Below are 16,931 nucleotides of genomic sequence, written 5' to 3'. Positions count from 1 at the left end.
TCTGTCAACCGATAGCTTTTCTTTTGTCCGTAGTATCAGGTTAGTTCATAGGCCCGTGCGTATTTATATCTAAAGGGAGGCGGGGGAGGGGAGAAGATGAAATCAAGATTTTGTTCGATCTACGATGTATTTGCCACTGTATACACTTTCTGGTTCTCTTAATTTGTGGTTCTTAATTTCATGCTTGTAAATATGCGCCCGAACCTGCAAACTGACTAGATACTTTTGTCACTAATAGAATATAATGTAACATGAGTCGTTCCTACAATCGAATCCTTCGTTTACTTTTATTGTTGTTGTTGATAATAGATGTTAAAAAAAAAGACATAATTATCGATGAAAAAATCGATCGAAAGTCTAAAATAAACTTTGCACAAGAATTTGTCTCGATGCTCTGTTTTCAAGAAGAATAACTTTGTACACTCGATAAATGCAAGTGCGCTTAACTAAAGTTTAGTTTCATATCTTTATCCATAGTATTCGTTCCTATTCAACGTTGCGTGCACAAGTATCGTCAAGATTGAAGGAATATTGCTTAAAAGAGGTTTCTGTCGACAGTCGAAAGATGAAAAACACAGAATTCGTTGAGGATGGAATATGGTAATTTTATTTCTGTAAAAAAGTTGCGTGTCTACCCGATGCGGATAGCGTTTGCGATACGTATCGTATTTTGATGTATAAACGGGCATGAAAACTAAACGCATCGGCGAGATTAATAAAACTAATAAACTCTGAAATAATGGTACACCGGAATCGTCGTATGTAACGTACGTGCTTGGTCGAATGAAATTTTCCATCTTTTCGTCATTAAGAACTCTCATCGATAGAAAAAACACAAAGCAGATATGAAACTTATTCGATAACTGCATCAGCGACGGATTATAAAATAATGATTTGTATAGGAGACGAATGTGATTTATTTTCCATCGTACATTTACGAGGAATATGATTGATAAAATTATGATTTTGATTTGAAGAGTTTGATAGAAAAAGGATTAGGTATTGTAATAGAGTGGAACGATGTTATACAGATAACTGTAACATTAAAACGTAGGTGCATTTATTTTTGAAAGGTTTGTCAACGTTATCGTTGAGACGTAAAATCAAATCCATCGCGTCGTGAAAATTTGTCTTCTAATTTATTTTCGTGGCATCATTGTAATGATGCGGCGAATTGGAGGGGCTGATGTTTTTAGTGTAATTTAATAATACACTAGGCCAAACCACTTCGTTATCGCCTACGACTGGTTGTTGTTTAACCGTTCTGTATGATCTTTTGGTTCTTCGAACGTCAAGAAATTTCTTGGTTCCTTCCTCGGGCTGCGTTTCCTTCGCCTTGTTTTCATCTTGGCCCACGCAGCTTAATTTCGTTCGATTCTTCGAGTTTGTTTTCACGACGGTTTCCTCGTCCTGAATATAATTATTATTCGTTTGCTCTTCGTTCTCGAAAATTGTCAAATCGTTTTCGTTATTTAGCTGATTGGTAACCGTCACGGTGATGTCGTCTTCGTCTAAATCGAGCTGTGACAAATCCACGTTGAACCATGCGACAGAGTCAAGTTGCCTCCTGTTGGCATCCTGATGAGAATTTCTTGTAGAATTCAGGGCATTTTCTTTATCGTGATCGGCGAACGTATCTTCGAATAGCTGACTGGCGATAAATCCTGACACTGTATCAACGTGCCATTCGACCAGTTCCTCGCTGCTAACAGAAATCCCATCTTCTTCTCCGTTCGTGGTAACGTTAACCTGTTTCTTGTCATTTTTAATGTCGCCGATCGTCTTGAAGTAAATACTATGGTCGTATCTATAGGTTTCCAGGCAAGAGCTGTCCAAATTGCTGTTCGATTGGTAGTTGAGAGTTGCGCAGCAATCGATCTTCGTTTCCTCCGGCCGAGATTTTCGTCGTGACTTTTTCAAGCTATGAAAACGCGGACTCCAAGAGCAATCGTCGATGATCAGCTTGTTGGAGGAAATACTCCAGCGTGGCTCCTGTCCCCCTTGCATGGTCATACGACCTCTCGATAGTCTTTGCGACCTCAACCGGTTGTAACCTCTTGCGTACGCAGCCCATCGCTCGATTCGTTGAAAAATATACTCGGTTTCTTCGTTCCACCATTCCGACAGGCCCTTTTGAATCGTTACGCTAACATCCTCGGACATTATCACTGTTGCGGAGCGCTTGAAACGATGGTACTACGCGCGACCGTCTTTATTAAAGGCGGCAACCAAATGCCGTACAACGAACGATGGATAACGAGCGATAAATTTAGGTGAGGAGATAGGAAACGATTGGATTTTTGAAGAGACATCGGTTTGATTTATAGGATACGTTCGAAGCACTAGAAATACCGAAGCCATCGAAGAGCTGTCATAATCCATGACCGTGACTTCGTACGAAGTTACGTGAAATTTTGTTTCTCGCTTCGTTGCCTGTGTAGCGTATACGAATTCCGTCCATACTGTGGTCGCAAGCTCCGTAGTAAGCGAAAAGATGTATGTGTCTGTAAAGTTGATCGCGCCAACTGTCTTAGATAACAAGCATCGATGGATCAACGTGCAGGTGATTCGTATAATAATTTTTATGAAACGACTATTCCTTGAATTTGACGAGTGAATAAAATTTGATATACGTATAATAGTATTTAAAAGCTGTTATTGCCAACATTTTACATCGAACTTAAAAGTATCGCTATGTAAAAGTGAATAGAAGTTAAACAAACATTTTCTCTTATACGTACGTACCATAATTAGTGGCGTTGTCGCGTAGTGTATATCTGATCTGATTAACCGAATAAAATTACGTTAATATCGTGAATAATAAATATATAAATTTTTCGAATACATTGTTCAAATTTGGTAAAGTAATTGTAGCAAATAGGTGAAACTTGGTACCGTTATCAAAAGTAGTAGCCTTATTACACGTATATTTAACATGAGAAACGATCGCGTATGCAAACGATTTCACAAGGTAAGTGCATTTAATAATACACTTTGCATGTAATATCGGTAATATCGGTGACGATATTTCACGAAAACGTGTCGTCCATATACGTGTAAAGACACACATCGCTTCGTTCAAGTCCTCGTTGGTTCCTCGAATCTTGATATCGTTAACATTTATTTAATTACCTTGATCTAATAGGACAGAATGGAAAATTGAAAACTTTTACGAATCTATAAATATTTACGAGAGTTACGCGATTGACAATACCGTAAAGCAAGTTGAATAATCATCGATTAGCAATTCATCGACTCGGTTATCAAGGGAAACGAATCTTCTTACGAATTGATCAGCTACACTCAAAAGCATACGCTTATATCTTTATTATATATCTTTTTATTTGCACGCAATCGTGTTTTGTATCTTCACAGTCCTGTACTATATTCTTATATACCTTCGGTTTATCGTTTAATTAATTTGAATGATTGAAAATTCAATAAGACGAAAATTGTTGTGCGTTATGCGGAAACTCGTTGAAAGCGGCAAAGCGTAATGTACAGCGCTGTTCACGGTTTCACTTAGTCACTAAGTTCGAGTTAAGGGGCTAGATGAAACGGCCTACACTGTTCAACAGAGAGAAAAGTCAAGATGGTAAAACGGTAATACGGTTATTCCAACTGCCAATCTTCGGATACCGCCGTGGAATATCGAACGCTCGACACGGGTGATGTCTGCGCGGCCAAGAAAATTCTTTATCAAACCACAGCTACGTGAATTAAAATTCGAATAGCCCGTCAACGTTGCCCCGACATACCGGGGATGATGCAGCGGCTGTTGTATAAAAAGCCACGTGCAAACTTTTTCGCCGATTTTCGGACCTCTATCGTACAGGTGAACGACGGCTAACCTCGGCCCATCTTTCCTTGCGGTAACGTGAACCGTTAATCCCGTGTACTCGCGTCCGATAATATAATTTTGTTATACGTGACAGTCGTTCGGAATATTAATCGTTTTTAATCGTAACATATCGTAGTAATTTTGATCGAACATTTTAATCGATCGAACTCTAACGTTTTCTACGTATAAATATAGCTTTTGCCCCAATTTGCATGATGCCGGTCATTTGGTTATTTTATGCCAAATGTGAAACAGCCGCCGAACTTGCTACAAGGATGGGTATAAAGTTTACTCGATTCGTTATACGTTTAATTAAAAACATTATATATAATAATTAACATTGAATATCGTACGGAAGTCGTATGTAAATAGCTTTATAAAGACTAATTCGAATACGAAAATGAATTTTAAATTAGTTGTAAATTCTTCTTCGATGTAATACACTGGCGTGGACACCGATCGATGTACATGGCGGACGATCAGCCCAAGTACATAAATGGTACACCATCGATAGTATATGTTAGCAATTATTTTTACAGACGTTGAAAACGTTGATACGTGATTTCGATTGAAAGTTGAACGTGTAGGAGAGACCGTATGGTAGCCGTGACACGAAACGTGTTAATGTCATTTTAGAAAATATAGAAATACAGTCTAGAGATTGTATCTCCTTTTCTACGATGTTCTTTGAACATTTTGTACTTTGTACTTCGCTTTGACGTAACATACGACTTGAAAGCTACGTATATCGCGTCCTTGCTTCGAAATTGGCACGACATTGACGAAAAAATATCAAGTTTGTTAAAAATGCGAGAAGTCACGAGGGAAACAAAGAAAAACAAAATCGATTATTTTCAATTTATTAAGTTACAGAGGTGTGATAAACTTCCTCGTAGCGACAACCCGGAAAACACTTTTGTTTGAATTGTGCTAGGAACACGTGTCGTAGTAAGGACGTTGCATAATTAATTACGATTAAGTAATATTTCGATTAAGTAGCACTTTTTTGCTCGTGTATAATATAGAAAATCTGCTTGTCGACGATGATGATTTCGTAGATTTCGTAAGTAAACGACAACAGTTTGACGATTATGGTCATATGATATTCGGGAAAAGGGAACAATTCGAAGATTATGGTTATATGCGATTTGGCAAGAGGCACTACCTCTAAGATTAACTATCGATGATACTAATAATTTTGAGATGATAATTCCAATCGCGTGGCGTCGTTCCACTGTCATCGTTGCGATACTAGATGAAATATATCTTACATTGCAAATACGCATTCTGTTATTTTGCCCTTTCTCCTCCCTTCTTCTCTTGAGTTAATTAAGTCTTCGATCGAGTTAATTGGGCGTGGGGGGGGGGGGGGGGGACACACACACAATGAGTTACAACATGTAATATTATAATAACAAGCATAATTACGTCTTAATGTTCTAATAATTACGTTCCTCTTTTCACGTGTTAATTATTAATCATGAGACAATGATGAGACGATAACAATGATTTTAATGGAAAAAATAATTTAATACCGTCGTCGTCGATGAAAGTCTCCGTAACATCTATCTACTTTTATCCTTTAAAATGATTCGATACACATTTTAATTGTGGATAATATATCGTTATTAGTATAACGTACCTTAACTGCTCTTACACTAAATACGGTATAAAGATCGTTTCATTATTCCGAACCATTTCGCTTTAGTGTGGAGATGCCTTATCGTCGGGGAGAAATTTATCGCGAGAAATGTTAGCTAGCGGCATATCCATTTTTGACGTAGGACCGGTTACCTTAGCGCCGTTCAATTTCCAAACAATTTGTGGCAGATATGGTTATTTATCGTTGGACTGCGTGTGCCACCTGGTAAGAGGACTGTGACGAACGAATGACGCGGCACACACCTCAGCCATTTGCAATTGTACGGGCATTTGAACAATTTGGCCCAGCAGTGCTATTTCCTATAAAAAATCCAAGTCATTGCCGGACGATTCTCCGATATATCACTGTGTCACCTTCAGACAAATGATTTCACCTTTGCCCTACGCAATCACAGCGATCGATGGATCTTCTTGTCAAATGTCGATGAATAATAAGTTTCCCACTGTGAAATCCAATCTTTCCCCTTGAATTTCGACGTAAAAAATCATTTACATATCTTGTTTTTCACATATACGTATGTACATCGTTGTTCCCGTCTTTTCATAAATCTCTGTTCACAATAGTCCTTTCAAGTTGAAACGTAAGACTAAACGTCTGGCTAAACTCGAAATATCCGTATGTTTGATACATAAATAACGGCGTATGAGAGTCTACCTCTCCAGTTATTTCATAAATATCGCCGTTTGTAAGTGGCGCGAGTAAGCTATCCTATAACTAACTGAATATCTAACTTATCGCATTCAGAAGTATGTGATTTCCTACCAGTTCCACATCGTTTTATTACACGTCATATCCACGAACGCTAACTCTGTTGCGTGAGATCGCCTCCCTCTGCACCTGCTTGCCCCTTACTATACATGTATAATGCAAACAATAATTGTCATCGTTGGATCAACCAGCAGTGCAAGAAACCAGCAACGAAATCAACAACACTTGTTCGCAAGTGTATCGATTTACGACATATGATTTATTAAATCGCTCGGGTGTACAGGATAAAATTTCATACGGATTCAAACGTCCGCAAACGGTCAGTTGTCTTGGACGCGAGGTAGCAATGTTTTGAACCGAACGAATATCCTTCTGTCGAACTTTCTATTTCGTTCGTACAAAGTACGCAGTCTCTTGAAATTATGCCGAAACGAATAACACCGGAGAAAGTGATCGACATCGTTTGGTTTAGCGTAGCTTTGACTTTCTGTTGGCCGCTTCCTAACAATAGTAGCGGAACGCGAACTCTGGTTCACAAAATTATGCAGATCAGTAGCGTTATTAACGCTTGCATGCTGCTCCCGCCGCTGCTATATTCGATTTATCTGCATCTAGACGATATTATCATTGTTTCCGAATGTATCTGTCTGTTTATGATTGTAAGTCAATGCGTGATTCAGACTGTTATATGTTTCGTCAATCACGATTCCCTGCAAGTAAGTTTTTATTCGCTTCCACCTTACGTTTGATTGAAAAAGATACGCGCTTTAACAACGGGTTACAGCACGTAGTCGAGGAAATGCTAATCTGCGTTAAACAAGCGCGAGAATACGAAGTGGAAATTTTTTCCAAGCATATCGCGCGATGCAGCGTCTTTTATGCAAGTTCTATGGTATGTATTTACATGACCGCGACTGCCTTTTCGATAGGACCTGCAGCCTTGCCGCTATCCTTCCCAAGCGAAGCGGAATATCCATTTCGCGTTAATTATACGCCAGTGAACGTTATCATCTACACGCAACAGTCTATCCTCAGCTATCAATGCGCAGCACATATATGCTTAAGCATGTTTGGATCGCTTCTGCTTTGGTTTACCGCCGCGAGATTCCAGTGTTTGGCCATGGAATTAAAAAAGACCTCAGACGTTGATACGCTGATCGTTTGCATTGAGAAACAATTATATTTGAGAAGGTAAGAGTGAGGTTTTACAACGCGTGGACGGAGCGTTCAGGTTTATCGCGAGTTCATTTTTTTTTTTTTTTTCTAGATACGCAAAAGAAGTGGTGGATAATCTTCGTTTCATAGTGCTTTACGCTATAGGAGTAAGCACGTCTGCTCTAACTTTATGTGGCATTATATTGCTCGTGGTAAGTGAAGCTTGTAATATTTTCTGCGACGAATTCACTAAATAGCTTACGTCTAGGATGTACCGCCAATGGTGAAGATACAGTTCGTTACTCTATGCCTCACTGTACTTACGGAGATTTACGTATACGCGTGGTCAGCCGATTACATGAAAGATATGGTAAACCAGGTTCTATTGTTTAGGTGTAAGGTAGGAGGTAGTAATATGACCACTTTTATCGATGAAACTTCATATGTATGAAACGTTTCATAATTGCTAGCGATTGACGACGTTTAAAGCAGACAACGTTAAAAAGGTAAACGACGTGTTGTAAATTATAGCTGCTTGTTGTCGTTGCAACGAGATACCGGACGTAATGTCAGAAATAATAGTCTGTTTCGTTTAATATCACCACGTTTAACCCGTTTCGTATTACCACCTCTTTCTTTGCGCAATCTATGCAACTATGTTCCCTTAGATACGACTAATCCTTCGTATGTCATAGAGCATAAATGTCTCACGAAGCGCATACGACACGATATGGTATAAACAGACGTTGGAAATGCAAAAAAATTTGTCGATCGTGCTGGTATATCAAGAGCCAGTAACTCTCTCTGTCAGTTGCATAATACCGGAGCTTTCTTTGCGTTATTATTGTTCGGTAAGGACCACATATCGATTGGTACTTGTTGCGATAGAACAAATAAAATTCTAAAGCTGAATTTGACAAAAATTTTTCAAATAAATCAAATGCCATATTTAACGTTATTCGGTTACATGCAACGGTAAACGTACTTGCAATCTTTCAAATTATTAATTTTACTTTTAAGACAATGCTGTTGGCATTTTCAGTTGATCGCGACGTAGCCTCATTGCCAGAGTGTAAATGATATTCTGTTTGCAAGATTTCTATTATCAATATCGCTTAACTATGAATATAGTGTCCATGTAGATCCATATTATATATTTTTCTTTTATTCAAATTGCCATAAAACGGGGATATAGCTGCAATCCCTTTAATTGTAATCAACGAACTGATCAAAGATGACATATGATTAACAAGCTGATAATATTTCAGTATCTGTCCAATACTTTCTCCATCTTCACCGCTTTGCGTGTCGTGATCGAAGATAATGCAGAATAAATGCGAATAAAAGAATACGGACACTGTTTTAATCGTATATTATGGAACGATGCTTTTATCGTGGTTCTTTCCGTAGTCGCGATTAAAATCAGAATTGCAGAATGAGCTCTGTAACCACTACAGTATTATAGGAAACAAGTTCCTATCAAGCTGTAATTTGTTTTTAATACGATAGCACGATATAATTATAATAGTTGCATTATTTTTAATTATCCGATTTATCATAGTTATTTCGTATAACGTAACCACCGGCTTTTGTTTTATCGGTAGTATCGGTTGAGTTCATAGGTCCGTACGCATTTGTAACTGAAACAAAATAAAACGAAACCAACGTTACTTTTCCATCTATACCGTATTTGCTACTCTACAATTTCTCTATACACCTGTAGAACCTGTAGACTGACTAGATGCTTTTATCGCTAACACGGATTCAACGGGAATGCAACACAAATTCCTTCGTTTACTTGCATAATCCTTTGTTGTTGTTATTAATATTGTTACTATTACTATTATTATTACTATTTCATTGACAAGCCTAATTAACAAGCAACTCGTATTAACAGAGACATAACTTTATCAGCATACTCTCTAACGACAATAATAATTCATTTCTTTCGATGAATTCGATAAAATATATTCTTGGTTATCTTTGTACATTCCAATTTTCAATCCTTACAGTCTTTTATATCAGACCCATTGATGTGTTCGGAAGGCTGACTGTCTTGAAACGTACGCAGTTTGTATCTTCTTGATTTTAAATCAGCTATTTGTTTATGAAGCTCCATATTGTCATCTAAAAACGTGTACGTCCCGTTTCGCTTTTCCAATTCTTCCAGACTATAGCCGATAGTCCGTCGATTTAACAGCCATGGTTCCGGTGGTGGTGGCGGTGGCGGCGGTAACGTTCTTCGTTTCATGGGATGAGGTGATCTGTAATGAATTTCCGTTGTTGTTCGATAATCCATGTTACGGGCTTCATCGGCATCGTACACGATATCCGTCAATGTCTCTTGTTTTTCTTCGGGCCTGCGATATATTTTTCACGTGTCATAAGAAATATCATACATCATAATTCATATATTATTGTATGATTGTACGATATTGTTGGTATTATTTTGTGATATTACGCGATATTATTTCTCTAAACTATCAATATATGCTGATTCATCGGGTCATAAGTATATAAAGTGATTCCTTCTATAGTATTCTCTTTCCCAATAGTTGATATTTAATAAAACGTAATTACCGACGAAAAAATCGATCGTAAGTGTAAAATAAAATTTGTACAATTATTTGTTTCGTTGCTTTCGGATGCTTTGTTTTGAAGAAAAATGTCTTTGTAAATTGGACGCATGTCCGTGCACCTAGCTAAAATGAAATTCTGCTTATCCATCCAACGCTGCGTGGACAAATATCAATTTAGGATCGAATTTTCCTCGAGGGAGATTTCTGTCGTTATTCGGAAGATGAAAATTACACAAAATTCGTTAAAGGTGGTACGTGGTAATTTTATTTCTATAAAAAAGTTCCTTATTTACGGTATGGATAGCATTTGCAACGAGTATTGCGTTCTTATATGAATGTACATGACAAACTAAACGCTTTAATTTTATACTCAAACTCTATACTTATACTCTAGTTTCTTAATGCACGATATATACGACAATAGCTACGGTATTCGTTCCATTCTCTTCAATTTCCTTCGTAAACATTTTACTCTATATTTAAAACTTTCTTACGAGAGATTGTTCTATTCATTTTTTGCTTCTACTAACGACAAACCTATACACAATACGCGTCATATTTTTCTTAATGCTGCACTCGCTATAAAAGGTAACTATGATTATAGTTTTCAAACAATTGCCATAATAATAATAATAATAATTACGACGATAGTAAATAATATGATGATAGTAGATAATAATAAAAAAAAATAATCATCATCATGATCATAATTATCATTGAATGGAATCATCTGTTTTGATTATTCTTTAATATCGAATAAAAAATTATTTCACGAATACATACTCTAACGATGCAAGTGACTTGATATGAAGTAGAGTACGTTGCGGATAAATTGGCTTATACGAGTCTTTTAATTCTATTTGAGACAACATCGCGTGTGTTTCCGTAATTCCTGTACAAGCAGGTTCTGGTCCTAGTCTTTCGTACGATGATTTATGAAGATTCCCTTTCGGTGGAAATACGTCTTTGTTATCTCTGGGTTCGGCCAATGTATGCATTTGCCTGTAAATAGGAAATTTTAAGCTCTGTCGAAGTCAAAGCTCTATCTATCTACAAATAACGAAGTATCGACTTCTCGTATGTATATGCACGAGTCAACTATGTATGCGTAAGATCGGAAGTTTGAGCAAACCGGGAAAATAAGGCGGAGAAAGGAACCGGACAAGCCCGAGAACCAACGACCAGGTCATAATAAATAACAAATAAATATAGGTGGATCGAATATAGCTGGACTATTAAACACGATAAACGAAATAAATGTTTTTGAGAATTTCATCTTCCTAAAGCGTAAAAAAATGTTTAAAAGATATACCAAACACGTTATATAATAGCATTACACGCGTATTCATATATATATACGTATACACATACATATAAATATTATTAATTATATCTTCTTGGCTAAAAATTTCGGAAAGAGTAATACTTACATTACGGAAGATGATATTTAGCTTGATAATTTATTACGATAAAAATGAGTAACAATTAGTATGTTTAATGGTCAATTAGTAATGTCCTTTTCTCCATTTACCACTTTGCATCGTAATATTAGTGATTTTGTTTATTTTGTGCTACGTAGAAAGATAAGTAGACGCACGATCGAAAGCTGTTGCAGTTTGAGTGACTATAGTGACTCTAGTGACTATAGTGACGAAACTGCGTTGCTACGCACGATAGAAGGCGGGAACGTTTCACCCTTCTTCGTTTTCCTTGTTACAGCTTGACAACATAGGGAATGGCTATCGAGTTATCGAACAGTAACAAACATAGGAGTATATACACGATGCAAACTACTGTATCGTATCGCAATTTAAATAATATATCTTATACAAGGAGTTACATGTCATGGTAAAGTTTTGAAAATGTATAAAATAGTGTGCATAAAATATTTCAAAATATAACATTAAAAAATAATAATAATAAAAAAATAATAAAAAAGAAAAGATAAAAAAATAAAAAAAAAAATAGTAAGATTGAGCATTTTTACATAAATAATGCATATAGATAATATATGGACGAGGTATTTATATCGGAAGGATGGATAAAAAATCTTTTTCGAAGCTTCGAATCGATTAAAAATTAAACGAACGACAGACATTTGCCCAAAATTTATCACGCTGGTATAAATATCGATTACACGTGTATCGAGTAACAATATTATTAAATATTATTTTTATTTCTGTGCATATTTATATAAATAAATAAGAAAATATGCTTACCAATCATGCACCTTTACTTTGGCGTTGTAAATAGCAGGAGTATGAAAAACGATCGGTTCGAAATCTTTAAATTCATCTTCACAGGTTGGAAGGACGACCTACGATTCAACCAGTATATCGTCTATATTTATAAAACTTTGTACAGAAAACTAAATACGTATTGATTCTGAAATATAGTATCGATTCTAATTTATACGACGTCGTAACAGGCCATTGTACGTATTATACGTATATAGGTAATGGAAGGAACTTGCGGAGATAAATGTAACGAAATGTAAAGAAAAGAGACGAGATAATATCTATTTTTGTGGAATAAAATTACAACTTTGTAGATGAAATTTTGCGTGAATACAGAGTTCGTAGCACGATCAAAAAATTGATCGATAATTGGTTAATAATTTGATATGATGAACGCTTTTTATACAAATATAATCTTACGTTCAGTTTCCCTTTCGTCGACATTTGTTCTTCGTTTCAATTAAGGCAACTTGAATATTTCTTATTTTTCTTGATATTTCATCCTACGTCGGATAACGTCGGATAACGTCGGATAATCGAAAGTTAATCGGAATCTAGCGTCAATTATTTTCAAAAACATTTCAAAAACATTTCAAGAACATCGCGTAAAACATTTCTTCTTAACGTCTGTCGAATCTCCGATATCTTCGCGTTTCTTAGATTTTACCATATACGTGGACGTAAATTATTGAAATTCTATCGCAGAATCGAATGTTACTTTTAAATAACTTTAACGAAAGTATATGTTATTGCGAGTTTACGCGGAAACATATAAAAAAAATGATGTATAGTACGCTGAAAGAAGTGATATCAGAGAAATGTCGGAAGAAGGTTATTTCTCTGGAAACGTATAGCGAGAACGAAGGAGAAGTGGAAGAGATGGAAGAAAAAGAAAGCGAAGTAGAGGAATTACCTTTCGAAGATATTCTCGCTGACAAACGTCGTAAATATAGCGCTAAAGAAGAATTCATTTTTCTTCTTTATAATGACACTTTGCAGTATTTTGTGAAAGAGTAATCGTTTTCATTTTCGTTCTCGTTTAAATTTTTACTGAAACTTTGATATTTTTATCGACTCTTTTCGATAACTTTATGAACCGTTACGGTTCAAAATTCCATATACGTACGATTTTCACTGTTTATTACGTTTAACAACCGAGTAAAGTACGCGTTAAAAACGTCAATTATTCGATGTTTCTCATTTAACGTTCGTTGTTTAATATAGATGGGATGGCACGTGTTTAAGGAAAAAGCCTACGAAGATGTTGGTCGATGATTCGAGAAACACGTCCAACGATGACGAAGATATAGGTGAAAGGCAAGATTACGAAGATGCGAATGAATGGAAAGAAGGCGACAATAATTCCGAAGAATTTAATAACCATACAAATAAATCGAGCTCCGTTTCGTCTTGGAAATTATCACTGCCCGATGAATTTGCAAATATAAGATTTATTAGTAACAATACGTACAGCGGTCGTATTAGTAGAAAAATGATGGAGGGCGAAGGCGTGTACAAATGGTCTAACGGTGCTCGGTATAAAGTAAGAATTTTCAAATTTCTTATTATTACGATACAAGTAGAGAAATTTCAGCGACGCGAGTCGTTAATGGAATTCTTACATGCGATACATACGGTATTTCATCGTTCTTCGCGGCAATATGCTTTTTATGCATTAAAGATTACATCAATGGCAAAAGCGTTTGTATATATTTTATGAAAATCTTGCACTTTACCAATTACTCTAGTTATTAATCATAATATACGATTAATTTTTATATATATGATTTATTTAAATTTTGCCTCGACATAAGTAAGAAACGATAAAATAAATAACTTTGCCTCGCTTTTCGTTATTATTGAAAGTTGCGTGGTTTCATAGGGAGAATTCGAACAGAATCTTATGCATGGCAAAGGTCTGTTAGAATGGAACAATGTTTGTTGGTACGAAGGCGATTTTACGAACGGTTACCGACATGGTAGAGGAATTATGGTGGATGGAGAAAATCGTTACATGTATACCGGTCAGTGGCATATGGGTCAAAGACATGGGAAAGGGTAAGTACGTGACAAAGCACAGGTGAAATATTTTCACAAGCCAGAGGATTTCGACGCGTCCTCTTCGCGCTATCATTTCGAATCGCGCGTGATTTACCGAGCTGCGTGTATATGGGATTGTTGCCACTTGCTACCATCTTTAAGTAAATCATTTTACTTGGTAAGGCAACATTTTTCTTATACAAAGACGGACGTGTTCTTCTTCGATACGCAATCTGTGACGACGATCTTATTCTCTGGTAATATAATTATTGGCAAAAAGCATAGTTTTCATACAGTTATTCACTGCGATACAAGTTTTTCTTTTTTTTTTTCGTAAATAATCAACTTTTTGTACTGTAAATGTACTTGTTAAAAAAGTTATTCCCGTTACTCTGACAATGGTTCGTACGACGGTGATTGGGTGATGAACAAAATGAACGGGATTGGATTACGAATTTATCCAAGCGGTGGCCGTTACGTGGGTCAATGGAAGAACGGAGTTCGCGATGGTATCGGAACCATGGTTTGGCCCAATGGCAGTCTCTATCGCGGGGAATGGAAATGCGGTGCAATGCACGGGTTTGTTTTGCTCTCTATGGTTTTATAACGATGAATGAAAAAGATGTTAGTTTTATTCAATATAACGAGATAATACAATGTTTGCAGCTACGGAGAGTACGTATGGAATGGATTTTTTAATAAAACGTTTGCTTGGCCGCAAGAAGCATCGTACGTAGGTTACTGGCGTCGCGGAATGCGTCATGGCAAGGGTGAATCTATACTGTTATTCTGAAACAATGTTCGATAAAGATAATAATAAGATCGTTATAACAGGGGAGATAAAGCTGAATTCTGTCGGTGGAGCCAAGTATTCTGGTTATTGGAAGGATAATAAAAAGCATGGTTACGGAGTTATAATTGGTAACGCGAACGTTTCACAAAATTAATTAAGATATTTGTAGGAAAGATACTAGCGTATCGTTGACGCAACCGACCTCGAGAACTCGAATCACAACAATCACGACTAACGACTAAAAAAGCCTTCGAGATTGTGCAGATTTTACTTTCTCTACGAATAACAGAGGTTTAATATTCGAAACGAGTCGAACGAGTTTTGCGCCAAGATCGATATTCTTTGAATTGCGGAGGATGTAGAGACTCGAGTTCTAAAGGTGAATTATTTATTTGAAAAATAAGCGACGAGTTGAGTCGTGATTTTTCATTTCAATCTAAAGCGTAGATTCGTATATCGTAGCTACGTATATTATATAGGACACGTATAGCGAATACTATACGGTATACGATACGGTTTTCAGAAAGAAGAAGCGGAGGGTAACCAGCAAAATTGTTATGCGAGTTATCGAGGTTCGACTAATAACGTAGCTAGTTATTTTTCATCCTTTATTATCAACACGAGATTGTATTACAAACGATTCCCTTATATTTGATACGACGTTTTTGATGGATCAAATATCGCGTCAAAGTAAAAATATTGGTGTTTTATGCAGGAAGTAACGGGTACAAGTTCGAGGCTGATCCATTATTTTCAAATGATATTTTGTGTGCGCCGAACGTTGTAGCCGATAATTTAGAAACTGAAGCGAAAACGAAGGACGAAGGAGAATGCGTGCGGACAGCTAAAGAAATAAAAACGGCGTAAGAACGTCATATACATATACATTGTACTCTGTACGATAACGATCGTAGGTAGAAAACGAGTACGATCGATGTAACAGTTTATAGAAAATCGGTAGTAAAATGTATCCACGCACCTGTGTACAATAACGAAATATAGGAAATATATTTCGATGTAAATTAATATAATTAATTTCTACTCGATCATTCGTAGATTTGCCGAGAAACCTGGTCAATTAGTAGAAACTTGGTCAACGCCTATTCTGAAGCCAGAACAGTTTCTATGTTTATCTTACTATATAACTCGTCTATTGGATCGAAAAAATATGGAGCCATCTGTCGTAGTTTCGGCTTCATCTGGAAAATGCTACAGTTGCGAAAGAGAATCTTGTTCTTGTTTGGCACATCCGCTTTCCATAGGTCTATATTTCTTATTATTAATTAGCATATACTACACGCAAATTACGATATTTGCAAGTATAAATAAAAAAAAATACGATTACATTTCTTCTTAGTATTTTAATCGGATAAAGTGACACCGTTGTTTCGTTATACGATAATAACGATAATAACGGCGACATCGTTAAATTCTTGTTAATAAAATAAAAGTATTTCCACTCGTGTATACTAAACTTTTACGCTAAACGTTTGAACGAAAGATGTTGAAGGAGTGAGCGAGCGAGTGAATGACGACTTATATGAAAAAATTTCATGCAGATACGATTGCAAGTGAACGAAACGACATCACGCAGACACATGCGCCTGAATCCTACACCGAGAATATGATAGAATCTGTCTGGAAATACGAAGAATGCTGGACATATAATTGTTTAACGTTTCACATGCTTCGTTTACGTGAAATTTACAACGATTACGCTACGTTATTTGCCAAGTCGGCGCCGAAATGCAATCTGGCGATGACTAGATTATGTTTATGGCAATTATGGAGAGATTGTGGTATTCATAAGGAAGGACTTAGCCTCGCTGAAATCGATAGTTACATTGGTGAACGTTAATTGATAACTACTGTTAACATCGTTCTATATTATATACAGTACTGTGCAAAAGTCGTT

The 16,931-nt window shown here is 36.4% G+C and overlaps 3 protein-coding genes and 1 pseudogene across 5 annotated transcripts in view; 2 read left to right on the top strand and 2 right to left on the bottom strand.

Moving 5' to 3' along the window:
• LOC139989111 (uncharacterized) overlaps positions 1–16,874 on the top strand; it is a 32,470-nt gene extending 15,596 nt beyond the window's left edge. The window contains exons 1-9 of one of the 2 annotated variants that reach the window (XM_072007086.2): positions 7,466–7,579; positions 13,408–13,726; positions 14,066–14,241; positions 14,602–14,802; positions 14,890–14,993; positions 15,058–15,144; positions 15,732–15,879; positions 16,073–16,278; positions 16,576–16,874. In XM_072007086.2, the coding sequence (XP_071863187.1) occupies positions 13,445–13,726; positions 14,066–14,241; positions 14,602–14,802; positions 14,890–14,993; positions 15,058–15,144; positions 15,732–15,879; positions 16,073–16,278; positions 16,576–16,874 (1,503 nt within the window). In that variant the 5' untranslated portion in view covers positions 7,466–7,579; positions 13,408–13,444. Of the gene's footprint in view, positions 1–7,465; positions 7,580–13,407; positions 13,727–14,065; positions 14,242–14,601; positions 14,803–14,889; positions 14,994–15,057; positions 15,145–15,731; positions 15,880–16,072; positions 16,279–16,575 lie in introns of those variants that run through there. The other variant, XM_074111840.1, reaches the window with a different exon arrangement.
• LOC139988669 (uncharacterized) lies at positions 109–2,308 on the bottom strand. Its single transcript, XM_072006340.1, has one exon. The coding sequence runs from the start codon at positions 2,161–2,163 to the stop codon at positions 1,135–1,137; it is 1,029 nt and encodes a 342-aa protein (XP_071862441.1). The 5' UTR covers positions 2,164–2,308; the 3' UTR covers positions 109–1,134.
• Positions 6,473–9,100, top strand: LOC139989115 (uncharacterized; annotated as a pseudogene).
• LOC139989032 (uncharacterized) lies at positions 9,278–12,312 on the bottom strand. 2 transcript variants are annotated; one of them, XM_072006923.1, is made up of 3 exons: positions 12,166–12,312; positions 10,730–10,948; positions 9,278–9,727 (listed from the first exon to the last, which is right to left on the bottom strand). In XM_072006923.1, the coding sequence occupies exons 2-3, from the start codon at positions 10,942–10,944 to the stop codon at positions 9,367–9,369; spliced, it is 576 nt and encodes a 191-aa protein (XP_071863024.1). In that variant the 5' UTR covers positions 10,945–10,948; positions 12,166–12,312; the 3' UTR covers positions 9,278–9,366. The 2 variants fall into 2 exon arrangements, with proteins under 2 accessions (XP_071863024.1, XP_071863023.1); XM_072006922.1 differs by lacking the exon at positions 12,166–12,312 and adding an exon at positions 11,377–11,677.
• Positions 16,875–16,931: the final 57 nt, after the last annotated feature.

Source organism: Bombus fervidus, chromosome 7 (genome assembly GCF_041682495.2).
Source record: "Bombus fervidus isolate BK054 chromosome 7, iyBomFerv1, whole genome shotgun sequence".
NCBI classification, from domain to species: Eukaryota; Metazoa; Arthropoda; class Insecta; order Hymenoptera; family Apidae; genus Bombus; species Bombus fervidus.
The sequence above is the reverse complement of the archived record's forward strand: the minus strand, read 5'-3'. Positions and strand labels throughout refer to the sequence as shown.

What these genes read in the sequence shown, in the direction of transcription:
- LOC139989032 (XM_072006922.1), bottom strand. An exon ending in AAGTCACTTGCATCGTTAGA is followed by an intron (nt 9,728 to 10,729) that starts GTATGTATTCGT and finishes AATATATCGCAG; the next exon opens with GCCCGAAGAAAAACAAGAGA.
- LOC139988669 (XM_072006340.1), bottom strand. Translation starts at nt 2,163, where the DNA reads ATGTCCGAGGATGTTAGCGTAACGATTCAAAAGGGCCTGTCGGAATGG.